Below are 15,895 nucleotides of genomic sequence, written 5' to 3'. Positions count from 1 at the left end.
GATTTCTTAATTTGGTTGCTTTACTCATTAATTTTCAGCCTTTTTTCTAATGTAAGCATTTAAGATTTAAAAAATTCCTTCTGCATACTACTTTCACTGTATCCCCCAAATTATAATTTTAAATTTTTTTTAGTTTTAAGTATTTTCTATTTTTAAAATATATTTTTATTGATTTCAGAGAGGAAGGAAGAGGGAAAGAGAGAGAAACATCAATGATGAGAGAGAATCATTGATCAGCTACCTCTTATATGTCTCATACTGGCGATCAAGCTCACAACCTGGGCATGTGTCCTGACCAGGAATCAAACCATGACCTCCTGGTTCACAGGTCAATGCTCAACCACTGAGCTACGCTGGCTGGGCTGATCTTTCCATTTCAGAGAGAGGTACGTACATTCATTATATTGCAGAATAACTTAAGGTTCTGTTAATTTTTAATTGAATATATTTTGCATCTATTTTCTTTGCTATAGTGAAGATTAATCGATAACCGCAACTAAAATTGCAGTCAGGAAGGCCTGTAGGGGGAGCTCCCGTGCCCTGCCGCTCACTCTCAATTACCCTAAACAGGAAGAGACATACTTGGCATCTCCAAATGGAAGGTGCATTTACTTCCCTGCCCTGCAGCAAGAAGCAAGGTTTTCTTCTTGACCTGCAACAAGCCCAGACAATACAAAATGCCACAGCTAAAAAAAAAAAAAGAAAAAGAAAGAAAGAGAATGCTACAGCTCAGCCAGTGAGAAGCTATTCACCCTGACCTCTTACTTTCCTCCAACGAACTTTCATTTTTCCTTTGCTAGTGACTTCCTTGGCCCACCCTACTTTCTATTTTAAATGATTCCTCAGGGAATCTCTACTTAGTAGATGAGATCTGCCTGATTTTGTGAATCATTTAATAAAGCCAATTAGATCTTCAAAGTCCCTCAGCTGAATTTTGTTTTTTAGGGAGAGTGGAAGGGAGAGAGAAATATTGCTCGGTTGCCTCCCACCCTGACCGGAGATTGAACCCTCAACCTGGGTATGTGCCCTGACCAGGAATCTAATCTGCAGCCATTTGATATATGGACAATGAGCCAACCCACTGAGCCACACCAGCCAGGGCGGTTCTTTTTCATTTCTGCCGGATTGTTTTTGACAGTCTCTGGTTCCTTTCTCATCCTTTCGATTCCTTCATTAGCTCTTCAGTACGTCAAATATTCCCGTTTTATATCAGGATCATGACATCTGTTAACGTAAAAAAACCATTGAAACCTGTAAAGAATTTTTGTGAGTTTATTTGAGCCAAACTGTCGACATATGCCGGGAAGCAGAACCTCAACGAATTGAGATAATGCTCCGGAGAATGGTGGGGTTACTTCTGCATTTATACATTGCAATCAAAGGAGGGAGGTAGGTGGGTTACATGAAACTCATTGGTGATAGATTAAGGAGGAGGGATAAGCAAAGCAGGGAAACCCCTGGGATTGGATAAAATGTAAAATGATGGACACATACTTAGGTGGGTGCAGGAACAATTAACATGATGATGAAGGAATTTGTGGCATCTGTCCTGGGGCCCAGCACATTTGGTTGTGCCCCAGGGGCCCCCAAAAAAGGGAAGTCACAAGTTACCCGGACATTTCAAGGGTATGTTATCATAGATGCAAAAAGACAGATAGGCTCAGTTAAGGTAAAGGTTTACCTTGTCAGTGAAGATACTGGCCTAGGACGTAACTGCCCACCATAACTGCTTTAGTTAAAGTTTCATTTCAGACCATCCTTTGTGGTTACTCTAGGTCTCTGAGTTTGCAAGACCGCCATGCAGGCCTCCACTGAGCTTCTCAGGTCAGCATGTGGCCCCTTTCGTCCACACATCTGAATCCTTTGCTGGCCTGATTCTGCTACTTATTATTTCTGCTGATTTTATCTTGCTATCTTGTTTATTCATGTGTTTTGTGATTTATTTTTTTTAACTTGGAGCTCTTACTTGGGGAAATTTTATCTGCTAGAATTTTCCACGGCTTGTATTGAGACGATTTGCATTTTCCTGGGCCCTGAGGGGGCCACCAACCCAGCACCATTTGAAGCGAAATTCTCAATCTGGGATTCTTCATTGTAGGCAGAAAGGGTGAATTTGGGCAGGAGTGCTGGCTGGGTAAAGTCAAGGTCCCCCCATCCTGTGTGAAGCCCACAACAGCCTGTGTTCTCTGCCCTCTGCCCTCTGGCTCAGGCCACCCCTAAGAGCATGTGCCTCTGGACATCGAGGCCTCCTGTGGGGTCCAAATCAGCACCGCACCGTGGTGGGCCCAGCGGCCTCTCCTGTCGCCAGTTCCACCTCGAGGCTGTGGCCATGTCAGGGCAGCGGGGAGCAGACACCGTGTCCGGGAAGCTCGCCTCTCTGGGTTCACGCCTTCCTTCTTTTTTGGGCCTTTTTGCCATCCATGCTTCTTTTTTTTTTTTTTTTTTCTAGCATTTTAATTTTTTTGGCTATCTAGACTTTCATACTGTTGGTTCTGTTCTTTTTCTTCTTAATATTCTTTCCCTGAGGCCTCCTGATATGCTTTTTTAAAGATAAAGTCTTATCTTTCTCTAACTGCATCCTCCGCTGGCTGGGAGTGGTGAATTTGTGCCTGTGGGGTTTCAAGGAGGCGTTGGAATTTGGGTTTCCAGCCGCACGTGGAAGGGCAAGGTTTTATTTTCCCTTGTCCTTCTCTCCCTCTCTCCCTCTGTGCTTGCCCTCTCTGTCCAGGCTCGGATTGGTGTTGCCTCTACCAGGCTCCCCGGCCCACGACCCAGAAGCAGACCTCACAGTGGCATTTTGGGGTTCCACCTCAGGGACACACTGGGGACACTGGGCCTCAGGTGAGGAGCCAGCAGGAGGCTTGCTTCAGCATTCACTGTGCAGCTAAAGCTCTGAATCCCTGTCTCCCGCCCTGCACCCACCGCTTTCTCTAAGCCAGGGTCCCAGGCAGGGACCCATTTAATTTTTTGCTCCCCAGTGGCAGAGTGGCAGCCTGGTCGCTGGCTTCAGACAGAGGCCTGGCTCCTGTGGTGCCTCCTTGGACCCAGAGCCCAACGCCCTTGGCTTCAGCCCTCTCCCGCGGCTCTGTGTATGGAGCAGAAGTTTCTGTTGAGCTGTGGTTATGGTTGTTATCTATTCCCGCGCAACAAACACGCCATAGCTTTGTGGCTCAAAACAACCGCCGTTTTATTATGTCACAATGTTGCGCTTCAGGTCGCCAGATCCACTCCGGGTCAGGGCATATGCCCGGGTTGCGGGCTCAATCTCCAGTAAGGGGCGTGCCAGAGGCAGCTGATAGATGTTTCTCTCATCGATGTTTCCCTCATCCCTCTATCCCTCTACCTTCCTTTCTCTCTCACACACACGCACAAAAAAAGAAGAAAAGAAAAGAAAAGGTGCCTGAGGCAAATTTTTAAATTTTAATTGTGCTGTGGCTCACCCACTCACAGTGAATGTATTTCCCCTCTGCCCAGGCAACTCCACACTCACACACAGACCTAACACCTTCTAATCTATACCAAAGCGGCCTCAAGGGGGCAGCGGGGGAGCAAAGGCAGGATGCCGCTTGCCTGGGCTGGGAATTCCAATTGGCAAGATGTAGGCAGCTCTGGGTTTGCAAAAGCTTGACCTACAAAGAACAGCTTGACGCCTTGCCGCTAACGCAGAACGTAAAGGCAGACGGTAGAAGAGAAGATGTTTCTATAAACCTGCAGTGCTAGCTATAAAGCAGGGGTTCACGGAGGAGCCTGGAAACCTGCTCGCCATTTATAGCCTCATGTTTTTAAGAAAATGCCTCCATATCTTGCTGTATAGACCTTGTTGAAAACCAACTGGAATGGGGAGGCTAATGATGTTTTACTAAGCTCATTCTTTGTACCAGGCACTATTCTAAGCACATTTTATGCATTTAATCCTGACAGTAATCCTCAGAGGTAGCTACTATGCTTATTTCTATTTTTTTTTTTCAGATGAGGAAATAGGCCCAGAGAGGAGAAACCATTTACCCACGGTCACACAGTGACTGTGGGGGGAAGACAAGACTTTCATCCAAGGATATCTGAAGATATTCGGAAGATGAGGGGCAGTCCCTAAATCCTTCAGTCTCATGCCCCCAGCCCCAGCACAAAGCCTTGTGCAACATGGGCTTCGAAGAAATATTTATTGAATGAATAAATGAATGACCATTAGTTACTGATCTGACTATTACTCACTGTTTTGGCCCATCACACTCGCACACTTTTTTTTCTATGTAATAATTTTTAAAAGTAGATATAATTTATAGTGAAAATCACCCTTTTTGTTGACAGTTCTGCAAGTTTTGACATTTACAGTTAATTATGTAATCATCACCATAAAGAAGGTAGAAAATGATTCTACCATCCCCCTAAATTTCACATGCTCCTTAGAAGTAAATTCTACACCCTCCCCTGTCACATCAGCCCCACTCCCAGCAACTGGCAACCACTGACCTGTTTTTTCTCCCTATGGTTTTGCTGTGGTATGGATGTCACATGGAGAGAATCACGCAATCTGTAGTCTTTTGAGTCTGGCTTCTTTCACTGAATATAATGCATTTGAGGTTCACCCATGTTGTTGTATCAATCATTTGTTCCTTATTCCTGAGTAGTATTCTACTATAGGGCTGTTCACAGTTTGTTTATACATTTCCCAGTTGAGGGACATTTGGGTTGTTTACAGGTTTTGGCTATTACAAATAAAAACTGCTATAAATATTACTGCACAGAGTTTTGTGTAAACCTAACTTCTCATTTCTCTGAGGTAATTAGGTGAACAATGGCAGACTATATGGCAAATGTATAGTTAACTTCATAAGCAAGTGTTTTCCTAGGTGGCTGTACCATTTTTGTATTCTCACCAGAAAAGCATAAGAGTTCCAGTTGTGCCTTGGCCGGTGAGCTCAGTTGGTTGGAGCGTCACCCTGTGCACCAAAAGGTTTCGGGTTTGGTACTTCATCAGGGTTCATTCCCGAGGCAGACAATGGATGTTTCTCACCTCGCTCTCTCTCCCTTCCTCTCTCTAAAATCAATAAAAACATACCCTCGGGTGAGGATTATTTTTTTAAATGTATATAAGGCGCTCTCACGCCCACCACACATTTCCTCTGGTGTCGGGACAACATAGAACGCAGGATGCCCTGTCATCACCACGGTACAAAAACCTCTGCGGACGTCCCTGTCCACCCTGCTCCTGGGACCACTGCAGGTTACCCGGGGGGCACAGAGAGAGGCCCCGCAGACTACAGGCCAGAAGGGCCAGCCCTGGATGGAGGTTCTTCCCACTGCACCCAGCACTGCGCCAACCAGCCTCGGTTTCCCCGAGACCTAGAGCTCCAGCCGAGGCAGAGACGGGGTGATGGGAACTAGGGTCTATTTACTGAGCACTCACTGTGTGCCACGCCCTTGGCGACAGACAGCAGGGCGCAAGAAAGACAAAATTCACAGGCTAGCGGAGGAAAACCAGGAACAAATAATAACATGTAATTACTGGGTGAAGGAAAAGCGTAGGGCGCTGGGGTTGGGGAGATGTCTCTGATCGAGAATGCATTGCTCTCCCTCAGCCTCCGCCTCTGCGCCCGGCGCGCCGCCCCCGGGGCTGGGGGTGGCTGGGGCGCCGACCCCGGGACCCGCATGACGTCATGTAAAAGCCAGGTGGACAGTCCTCCGTGCAGCCGGGCTTTGGCGGCTCTGAGAGAGGCTTCTTCCTGCGCAGTTCATTCATTCGTTCCCGAAATCGTCCTGCGGCACCTACTGGGGGCCGGGCCCTCTGCGGAGGACGAACGCTGTCCTGCCGGCTCCCTGTATTGGAGGTGGAGAGCGCACAGGACACAGCCAATAAATAAGGAAGATGGTTTCAGCCAGAGCCTTAGGCTCGGGGGGAGGTTGTTTTTGGGGAGGGGGCCAGGTAGGCCGGCACCCCCAAGGGAGGGAAAAAAGCCGCATTTACTGCACACACCTCCTCCCCAACCCCCAACCTCGCAAAGAGGTCACCACGAGCGCGCCCCCCGCCGGTTCCGCGGCAGACGCGCCTGGCGCACGGGGGCGCGCACGGTCGTGTCCCTCCCCCCCCGCCCCCCCCCCCCCGCGCACAGCGCCCTCTGGCGGGAGCCCGGGCCGCGCCGATCCAGCCGGGCCCGCGAGCAGGAGACCGGGCGGGGGCGCCGCGCACGCGCACGGTTCGACGGCGCGCGCCGAGCGAGGGGCACCGTGCGGGTGCAGGCACGATGGAAGGGGGTGCGTACGGAGCGGGCAAAGCCGGGGGCGCCTTCGACCCCCTCACCCTGGTCCGGCAGCCGCACACCATCCTGCGCGTCGTGTCTTGGGTAAGGACGGTGGGGTGGCCCGGCCGCGCCGGGAGTGGGTGGGGGTACGGGTCAGGGCGGCGGGCCCGGGCGGACCCCGACCCCATCGGACCCTTGGCAGGGCCGCGGCACCCGGGGGCGAGCGGTCCTAGGGACGACCGGTGCCCAACCCTCCCTCCTTCCTGGGCCCCGGCGGCGGGGGTCTCGACGCTCGCGGGGAGCGCCCGCCGCCGTTCCTGGGGCCCTCGCTTCCCGGTGACCCCAGTCCGTGCGCTTCCCCACCCCCGCCCCCCGCCGTCGCCGTGACCTCCAGACCGCGGCCCTGCAGCTTGCGGCTCGGGTTGCGTGCGGCCGCCCGGGCGGACCGGCGGCCGTGGGGACGGAGCCCGGTGCCCAGGGGCCTTTTTTGGGTGGCGGGGCGGGGCGGGGAGCATCTGGCGGGCGCACGGAGGAGGGGACGGGGTTTCTGTGGCTGGTCCGGCGGGTGTGGGGCGATGCCTTGGGAGCCGGATACCTGGCCGCCACCCGGGAGCTGCCTCTCCTTCGCAGCGTGACCTTGGGCTGGAAACCACCCAAGACATGTTCACGGGGAACCAGCAGTTACATTCTGAGCAGGGAGAGTCACCTCCTCTCTCGGCCTCAGTTTCCCGATTTGGGGAGGAGCCTCCTTGAGTCCTCCTGGAGCTCGGGAATCCCTGACATCGCCTCCCCCCAACATACACCTGGATGCCCTTGGGGGTTGGGAGACCCTGGGAAAGGTCCCCTCCCCACAGCGAAAACAGAAAGGCCTCTTCTGGACTTTCAGCCTGGTGGGGGTGGGGGGGGGGAGCGAACACCCCAGTACAGAGGGCTGAGTGGGGTCCCTGTTCAGAGCTGAGGAGGAGGAGAGGAGGATGGGACCTCAGGATGGGGTTCGCCTGGCTCGGGCAGCACCCCAGGGAAGGAAGGCTGGCTGTGGTCTGGGGAGGAGGCACCTGGGCTCCTGAGGGTCGGCTGGCCATTGCCCAGACGCCCTCACTAGAGGGTCTTGCTTCTCCAGGCCTGGGGACAATTCCTGGGCGCCCAGACCAGGAGGTCCTGGATTGGAGATGCTGGTCAGTGGCACTGTGGGTGACGCCAGGGGGCCACACCTAAAGCCAGCGAGGCCTCCTTTCCTGGGTTTTCAGGGCCATATTAGGGTCTGAAGGAGCCGCCTTTTTTGGGTCTAAAACCATTCAAACCTCTTGGTGTCACAGGAAGTTGCTCACCGTTCCGGGAGCTCTGTTCTGCTCGCCTCTGGGTCCCCAGTGCTGGAACAAGGCCTGGCACCCTTGGCACATCCATGAGGGTCTGTGGCACTGAATTCATTCATCTGTGCCAGCCTCCAGCTCCCCAGAGACCCAGCAGGCCTCTGGCAAAGGTAGAGCCCGAGGCGCCACCTGCCTGGCCAGGTAGGGGCTGGCTGTGCGCCTTGCTCCCCTTTGCTGGCTCCTGGGCCACTGGCCAGGGAGGGCAAAGCCGGGGGCTCTGTGCGGGGGTTGGGCAGTTCTCGTGCTTGGGCCACTTCTGCCTGTGATGGCTTCATTTAGCGAAGCTTTGTGGAGTCTGCTGGCCCCGAGGGAAGGTGGCGTGACTCAGACGCAGCCCTGAGTCCCACGTGGAGTGAGCCAGGCACCCTCAGGCCGAGGGGTGAGAGCAGGGGAGGGGTTACCCTGCCTGCCCCGGGAATCAGAGAGATTTCGTGGAGAAAGCGATGTCACTGTGGGCCTGAAGGATGAGGAGGGTTGGCAGATGTGCACACTGGGGTGCGGGGAAGACACGCCAGGCAGGAGGGAGAAAAAGTAACTTTGAATGGGCACCGCTGTGTGCGGGGCGCCGTGGCGGTTCCCCCGCGGTCCGGTTCCTGCAGGGGCCTGGGTCCCACTTGAAGAACCTGGGGCTCAGAGAAGCCACGGTGACGGAGCATGTCTGTGGGAGATGCGGAATCCGGACCCAAATCTTCCTGCCCCCACAGCCTCCTCACCCTTATAGTTTCACCGCCCTTCTGTGTCCCACCCTGTCCGACCTCCTAGAGCAGTGATGGCGAACCTCTGACACGCGTGTCAGAGGTGACACGCGAACTCATTTTTTTGGTTGATTTTTCTCTGCTAAATGGCATTTAAGTATATAAAATAAATATCCAAAGGATAAGTCTTTGTTTTACTATGGTTGCAAATATCAAAAAATTTCTATATGTGACACGGCACCAGAGTTAGGTTAGGGTTTTTCAAAATGCTGACACGCCGAGCTCAAGAGGTTCGCCGCCACTGTCCTAGGGAGCTGGATGCTTTTACCCACTTATAGACTCTCAAATACGGACAGATGACATCCAGAGCCATGGAACATGGTTTCTTAAGAATGTAGTCAACTCTCTTTTAACTGACCTTGAGAGTATGAACTTATTTCTAAAAATTGCATTGTATACCACTCCAGGGCATATGATTTCAATTATATAATACTAGGGGCCCGATGCACGACATTTTTTTTCTATTATTTTTTAAAATATATTTTTGTTGATTTCAGAGAGGAAGGGAGAGGGAGAGAGAACTAGAAACATCAATGATGAGGGAGAATCATGGATCGGCTGCCTCCTGCACGCCCTACACTGAGGATCGAGCCCGCAACCCAGGCATGTGACCTGACCGGAGTAGAACCGTGACCTCCTGGTTCATAGGTTGACGCTCAACCTCAACCACTGAGCCACACCGGCCTGCCTAAATATAGTTTGGTGTGTTTTTTCTGGTCATAAAATTGATACCTGTCAGTTATTGGAAAATATAAAAATCACTTGTGATGGTTGCACAACAGTATAAATATACTTAATATCACTGAATGGTACACTTAACAATAGTTAAGGTGCTAAGTTTTATTTTATGTGTTCTTTAGCACAATAAAGAAAATTTTGGAAAAAAAGAAATCATGTGCGCCGTAACCGGTTTGGCTCAGTGGATAGAGCGTCGGCCTGCGGACTGAAGGGTCCCGGGTTCGATTCCGGTCAAGGGCATGTACCTGGGTTGCGGGCACATCCCCAGTGGGAGGTGTGCAGGAGGCGGCTGATCGATGTTTCTCTCTCATCGATGTTTCTAACTCTCTATCTCTTTCCCTTCCTCTCTGTAAAAAATCAATAAAATATATATTAAAAAAAAAAGAAATGTGAAATCCCACCACTTACGGAGGGCTGCTGTCTCCTTCCAGCCTTTTTCCTTTTTAAATGATTTTTTTCGATTGAGAGGAAGGGAGAGGGAGAAGGGTGTGAGAGCAAAACATTGATTGGCTGCCTCCTGCACACCCCGCACCGGGGATCTAGCCTGCCACTTGGGCATGTGCCCTGACCAGGAAGCTAACAGGGAACTTTTCAGTGTACCGGACAACGCCCAACCAACTGAGCCACACCGGCCAGGGCTTCTCCAGCCTTTCTCAGGCGTTAGTGGTGCGCTGAGACATTGTAGTATGTTGGGGAGCATGCCTTCACCCTCACGCTCCCTAGAACGCGGGGCGGGAGCTTCACCTCCACTAACGAGGCCTGCGCTCCGGGGCTCCGGTGACCAACTCTTCCTGGTTCGCTGGAACTTTCCCAGCTTTCGCATTGAAGGTGCCAGGTCCTGGGAGCCCCCAGCCTCGGACAAACCCAGCCTGTTGGTCCCTCTATCCAGGACTCCTGTGCTGCCTGACTCCTCCTGCAGCTCTGGAGGCGCCCAGCCATGTGAGCCGTGGGCGGGTAATTTTCTAACATGTGTAAAAAAATCTTTTTCTGAAAGAGGGTCCCCGAACCATGTAAGCTTCAGGGCCTCACCAAACCGGGACCCACCCTGGAGCCTGAGCCTCTGAGCCCCCAGGCCCTGGCTGGGGCAGAAGCAGGCCCTAGGACCCCCTTGTCTCTTGACTGAGGCTTCTCAGCTCCCCTCTGCCTCTGTGCTCCCCCCGCCCCACCCCTCAGCCTCCACCTGTCAGGGTAATTACAGCAAGAATCGAGGGAGTGCCCATGTTGGTAAAGGTGGGGAGAGCCAGGGAGCCCTCTGGCAGCTCCTGCCCTGGGTGAGGAGGGGATGGCTGTTGGGACAGTGTTAGGGCAAGCCCAGAGCTGCTGGCTCTGAACCAGGTTGTGGGGAGATGGGGCTGTGCTGGGGGGAGGGGGGCAGGAGATCTGTTGCCACTCCCTGCTGTACCCACCCCTTGTGCCACGATCACCCCCTCTGCTCCGAGACTGTAGCCTGTAGGGACTCCTTTCTTTTTGCTGGAGCCGAGGGGGACAAAGGGAGCTCCAGCAGGAACTGACCGATTTGATGTAACGGACCACCTTCTATTTAGAATTCATAGCCTGTCTGTTAGGGGGTTCAAGTGACCTGTGGGGAAGAATATTGGTGCTGGTAGATGAGAGCGTGTTTTAAGTTAATTCTCTGTTTTGGCAAAATAAATCAATAAAACGTTTGAGAGTTTGCCATTTTCGGGGTTGATCTCTTAAGGGCATTGGCTGTAACACCGGGATTCTGGAAGTGGGGTGTGTGTGCCCCCCCGCCCCGCCCCCAGAAGACAGAAGTTAGGCACAGTGTGGAGGGAACTTGTCTACCCGTTCCAGGCTCAGATTGTCAGAGGTGCAGTTTGAAGCCGGTCTCTGGGGTCCTCCTTCAAGACACACTCCCCGTGGCTTCCCTGTCCGGGTTGCAGGGGCACCAAGGGGCTTCCCTGTCCGGGTTGCAGGGGCACCAAGGGGCTTCCCTGTCCGGGTTGCAGGGGCACCAAGGGGTAGCTCAGGGGGGAGGCTTTACACGCTCTTTTTTTCATCACCCCCTTAATCATCACACGTGAACCCTGAGTATAAAAGCTGACCTCACTTGGCAAACGCAGCAGCTTCAAGACAAGGCCCCTTGTCCCAGCCCCCAACTAGATTGCACGCTGTTGTCATCGCGCTTCAGAAGGTTGTGTGGAAGGGGTCCCAGTGGAGACAGAGCCTCAGGCCTTGGTTCGTTTATTCCACATGTGCCAAGTCCCTGTCAGTGTCGGCCTGTGTCCCATCAGAGATGCTCTCAGTCCAGTGAGAACAGAATTGAGTTGACAAGCACAATCTAGGAGGCTTGGGACGCTACAAGGAGATCCAGTGAGGTGTAGCTACCTCTGCAGGTGGAGGCATGGAGGGCTTCCAGGGGGAGGTGACTCCTGAGCTGATTCTGATAAAGAAGTGGGGAGGGGGAACAGAATGTGCACAAGGTCTGAGTGGGTTTTAGAAATGATGGTGAGTTCTTGGGGGCCCCGGTATATCAGCGCGAGTGATGAGTCAAAAGGCAAGTAGGGGTAGACAGCCCAGGCAGGGCCTCGCGTGGCAAGCACACAAGCCGGACTGTAGCTGAGGGCCCTGGGGAGCCATGAGAAGGGTTTTAAGCAGAGAAGAGGTGTGTTTCGGAAGCTCCCAGTGACTGCCAGCACGTCGTGTCGTGGAGAGGGCTCTGGGGCAGGTGTCTGGCAGGAAATGTGTGGTCTTATCTAGCCTGTCCTCTCCCAGCACGTCCCTGTCACTTACTTAGAGAGTGGGGTCCATAAAGATAGGGCCAGTGACCTCTGGCATTTACCGCTAACAGTATTGGGACCTTTCTCGCTAACAGTATTGGGACCTTTCTCGCCTCTTCACCTGCCTGTGGCTAAGCCTTGGCTGGTCCATCTTGCAGGTAGGTGTAGGGTGGGGCCAGCCGCAAGGTGGTCTCCTGGAGAGGTTGGCTGATAGGATTCTGCCAGGTGTGTTGGCATTTCCTGTGTCCAGGGGGGCAGCGCGGGAGCTCGGGGAGCCTGGGAGAGTTTAGCATCAAGAGCAGGCCCCCCAGAACGGGGCCTTGGAAAATCCCAGCCCTCTGGGAGCCTCCGTGACATCTGTGACGTGGGATTGCGGTGCCTGGGTTTGGGGGCAGATCCAAAGGTTTGTAGAAATGAACGTTTAAAGGGCCTGCCGTACAATCCACTCCTCCTGGGCACGTGCCATCCCGGTCCAGGTGGGTTTGTGGCCCCCACTTTAGGTGAAAAGCTGAGGTGCGGAGAGGTTAACGGAGTTGCCGGGGTCACAGCCCACACTGACTTCGAGGACGTGGTCCCTGCTTCCTGCTTCCTGGTGCCCCCACCCTGGGTCTGCTTGGGCAAAGCTGTTAGGCTGTCAGGCTGGCCTGAGCCTGCAGAGAAAGGGCAAAGGCTGGGGGAGGAAAGGCAGAGGGCAGATGGCAGCACTGGCGAGGGAGCCACACTCATACCCAGGAGGAGCCAGCTGTCTGTCCAGGGGGAGGAGGGGCAGGGCAGGGCGCTTTCTGCACCCACTCCCGCCGGACTGGCCGTTGACCTGAGCACGATGCCATGCTCTCTGGGCCTCAGTTTCCCCCCCTGTCAGGTCGGAAAAGGATGGTCCGGATTGGGCTGATGGTTCCCGGCCTTTCCATGCTCAGAGAGCCCCCCTCTCACTCCTAGTGGCTTTAGTTGGGAACTTTAGAACGTCTTGGTGTTTAAAGAAGTGACGTTAAAGAACACTGCTTCCTCGCCCCCCAGGGTTTTGTGGGGGCCTGGGCCCCAGGCCCATGTGTGTGAGCAGAGCAGTGTCAGTGGGGCAGCCGTGCCCCTGTGTTTCCGGGGGAGCCCCTCGCCCCCGCCCCGGGGCATGGACTTTTGCTCAGCTCCTCTCTGCAGGGGGGAGGGAGTGGGGAAGAGGACTTTGGGAAGGGGCAGCTGATGGGGACAGCTCCAGGCTCTCCGACCCAGACTGCTTAGAAGCTCATTGCCCAGGAACCCGACAACCCGGAACTCCTCCAATAACTCATGGGGGACGCGGACAGGGCCTGTGTCCCCACCCTCGGAGCGTCCCTAATTGTAAATTGCACCGTAACCGGGCCTCCCCCCAGGACCCTGCTTCCTCTCAGTGGGGGCCGCTCTTCCCCTCTCCCCCTCCTCTGCTGGGCCTGGAGGTGGGACAGGGTGCTTCTGGCTCCGGAGGCAGCTTCCCGACCTTTCTCCCCAGATTTGAGTCTCACACCAGCGCAGGATCGGCCAGTCCCTCTCGGTAAACCAGCCCAGGTCACTGTCCCTCTCCCTCCGCGATGCCTACACGGTGCCGCGCCCTCCAGCACCACCTCTGCCTTCACGCCTGGCCATTGTGATGTCCGCTGCCATGATCCTTCTTACGTCTTGGCCTCTCACTTCCTTGGCTGCCCTCCTCCCTCCGTCGTGTCCTCACCTGCCTCAGCCACTCGCCAGGTGTTCCCTGGGCCTGCCCATCTCCTGCAGCTGCACACACGCAGGCGGCTGCCTCTCCCCGCCCCTTCTGCCTCCCCAGCTCTCTCCCTCGCCCACCCCGATCCCAGTGGGCCTGGGGCCTGGGGCCTGGGAGCCATGACCCTCCTGCTGTGCACGCCCTCACCCAGGTGGTCCTCCCTGGACTAGACCCGCCCTCTCACCTACTCAAGGACTCCGTAACATTCCCATCTTCCTCTCTCCCGCCCTCTCCCCCACCCCAGTCTTGCCCTCCCCACGTTGGCTCTCTCCCATCACCTGACACGTGTGCTATCCCATCCCCTCGCCATTCCTGGGGGCCTTCAGATTTGCCCCCGGTCACCATCTCCAGGGTTCCTCCTCCGGGTTTCTCTCACAGGCGTTCGCCAGGCTTTCTCCCCCAGCTCTCCGTCACCCGTGACCTTCACGTTGCCAAATCCCTTGGCTGACTGTTATTAATGGATCTCTCACTGCGTCTGGCAGGCAGTGAGGGGTTATATGTCCTCCCATTGGGCCCAACCGCCGCAGACACCCTGCCGTCTTTTATTTAATGCTCACATTGAGCACATGCTGGACACCTGCTCTTCCGTGAGGGAGATGTGCTGCAGAGAAACCAGGCAAAATAGGGAGGTGAGCATAAGACCTAGAGTGAGGGAGCTCTCACTTGGGTCCAGGATGGGCGATCAGGGTAGGGTCAAGATGAGAGGGGTGGGGTCAGCGGGGGCGGGTGGGGGGGCGGTAGGGGGAGGAGCTCCAGGCAGATGGAAAGGCTGAGAGGCGGGGAGAGCAGTGAGAGGCTGCCAGGGACGCGTCTGTTGGCGTCACTGTCACATCCCCAGCGCTCCCTGGCATCTTGTAAGGACTCTACATGTGGGTGAACTAGGTTGTGACGTGCACTGCTCTGCCTTCCTCCTTCAACCCACCATCCCTATTCCAGCCTCCCACCTTAAAGGCCCAACTCGAATATCACCTCCCCCTTAAAGCCTTCCAGGATTCCTCCCAGCTCACTTTGCCCTCCCCTTCCCTTTTGCTCTGTGACTGGTTGGGAGAACTCTCAAAGCAGAGGGCTTTCGCCTTGTGTCTTTCTTTTCTTCTAGAACTCGAGGCAGGGCCCCGGCCGGCGTGGCTCAGGTGGTTGAGGGGCCTGTGCACCGAAAGGTCGCCAGTTTGATTCCTGGTCCCGGCACATGCCCAGTTTCGGGTTCGATCCCCAGTCAGGGTGCATACAGGAGGCAATGTTTCTCTCTTTCTTTCTCTCTAAAATCAGTAAAAACATATTTTTTTTAAAAAATAGAATGCCAGGCAGGGCCTGGGAGCGGACTCCCTCTCTGAAGACCTGGAGCTTTCACGGGGGAAGCAGGCGGGCAGGCACTGCGGTGAGGAAGAGCAGACCGCTCCTTCCCAGCGGGGGACTCACAGAGCCTCAGTTTCCCTCCCTGTAAGGCGGGGGCTCAGCTGTGCTCAGTTGGTGTCACACCCTTTCCAGGGCTGGCATTGCTGGCCACGCCCACCTGCTCCCCCGCAGAGAGGGCAGGGACAGCAAGGCCCGGGGCTGTAGATGAGGGGTGGGCACCCAGTAATTCTGCCACCAAGCACGAGCCCTGACCCCTCTCTGGGCCTCAGTTTCTCCCCCTCTAATGGGGCGACTGGCCCCCTTGTTACACAGCCACAGGAGGTTGAGGACGCGGACAGGGCAGAGGGAAGGGAGAGCCTTCAGGTCACCCAGGCTGAGTGTCAGCATTTGGGGACAGGGGGCTGCTCGGCAGTCCCCTGCCCAGAGGAGCCCGTTCCCTGCCCCCACCGCCCACCACCGAGAACCAGTGGGGCCCGGACAGCTTATGGGAAGATTACAGCTTAATCCCCAGCGGGTCACATCCAAGGCTGCAGAACGCGGTGCCGGGCGGGGAGGAGAGGGGACCCCGGCGCCGCACCCGCCCTGCTCAGCCCTGCAGCTCTCCAGGAAGCCGAGTGGTTGCCCAGTGCCCGTCACGCGCCCCTGCCGTGGCTTCAGCCGTTTTCCTCACATGACCCTGGGGGAGGCAGGGCCCCATTCTCGGGAAGGGGGGCCCTTGGCAGCCTGACTCATTCCTCAAAAGCACAGCAGCTCCTTTCCTGACCAGCCTTTCCCTGGGGCCCCGGAGGCAGGATTGAGGACTTGGGTGGGGACACTGGTGGAAGGCAGGCTCAGCTGGACTCGGCAGCCCGCTTGTTGGGAGGGAGTGAGCTCCCCGTGGTCACAGGTATACAAGTGGGGGGACACAAGCCAGGGGTGCTGAGGAGAGAGTACTCCTTTCTCCCGCCTTCTGAGCTGCCTGTGCCTC

General features: G+C 55.0%; 1 protein-coding gene across 3 annotated transcripts in view; it reads left to right on the top strand.

Moving 5' to 3' along the window:
- Positions 1–6,132: 6,132 nt before the first annotated feature.
- Positions 6,133–15,895, top strand: part of LOC132226940 (TGF-beta-activated kinase 1 and MAP3K7-binding protein 1) — a 70,236-nt gene continuing 60,473 nt past the window's right edge. Inside the window, exon 1 of one of the 3 annotated variants that reach the window (XM_059681489.1) lies at positions 6,133–6,341. In XM_059681489.1, coding sequence (XP_059537472.1) covers positions 6,243–6,341 — 99 coding nt within the window. In that variant the 5' untranslated portion in view covers positions 6,133–6,242. The remainder of the gene's footprint in view (positions 6,342–15,895) is intronic. The other 2 variants (XM_059681492.1, XM_059681493.1) reach the window with 2 other exon arrangements.

Source organism: Myotis daubentonii, chromosome 2, assembly GCF_963259705.1.
Source record: "Myotis daubentonii chromosome 2, mMyoDau2.1, whole genome shotgun sequence".
NCBI lineage: Eukaryota > Metazoa > Chordata > Mammalia > Chiroptera > Vespertilionidae > Myotis > Myotis daubentonii.
This window is presented reverse-complemented; position numbering and strand designations above follow the sequence as displayed.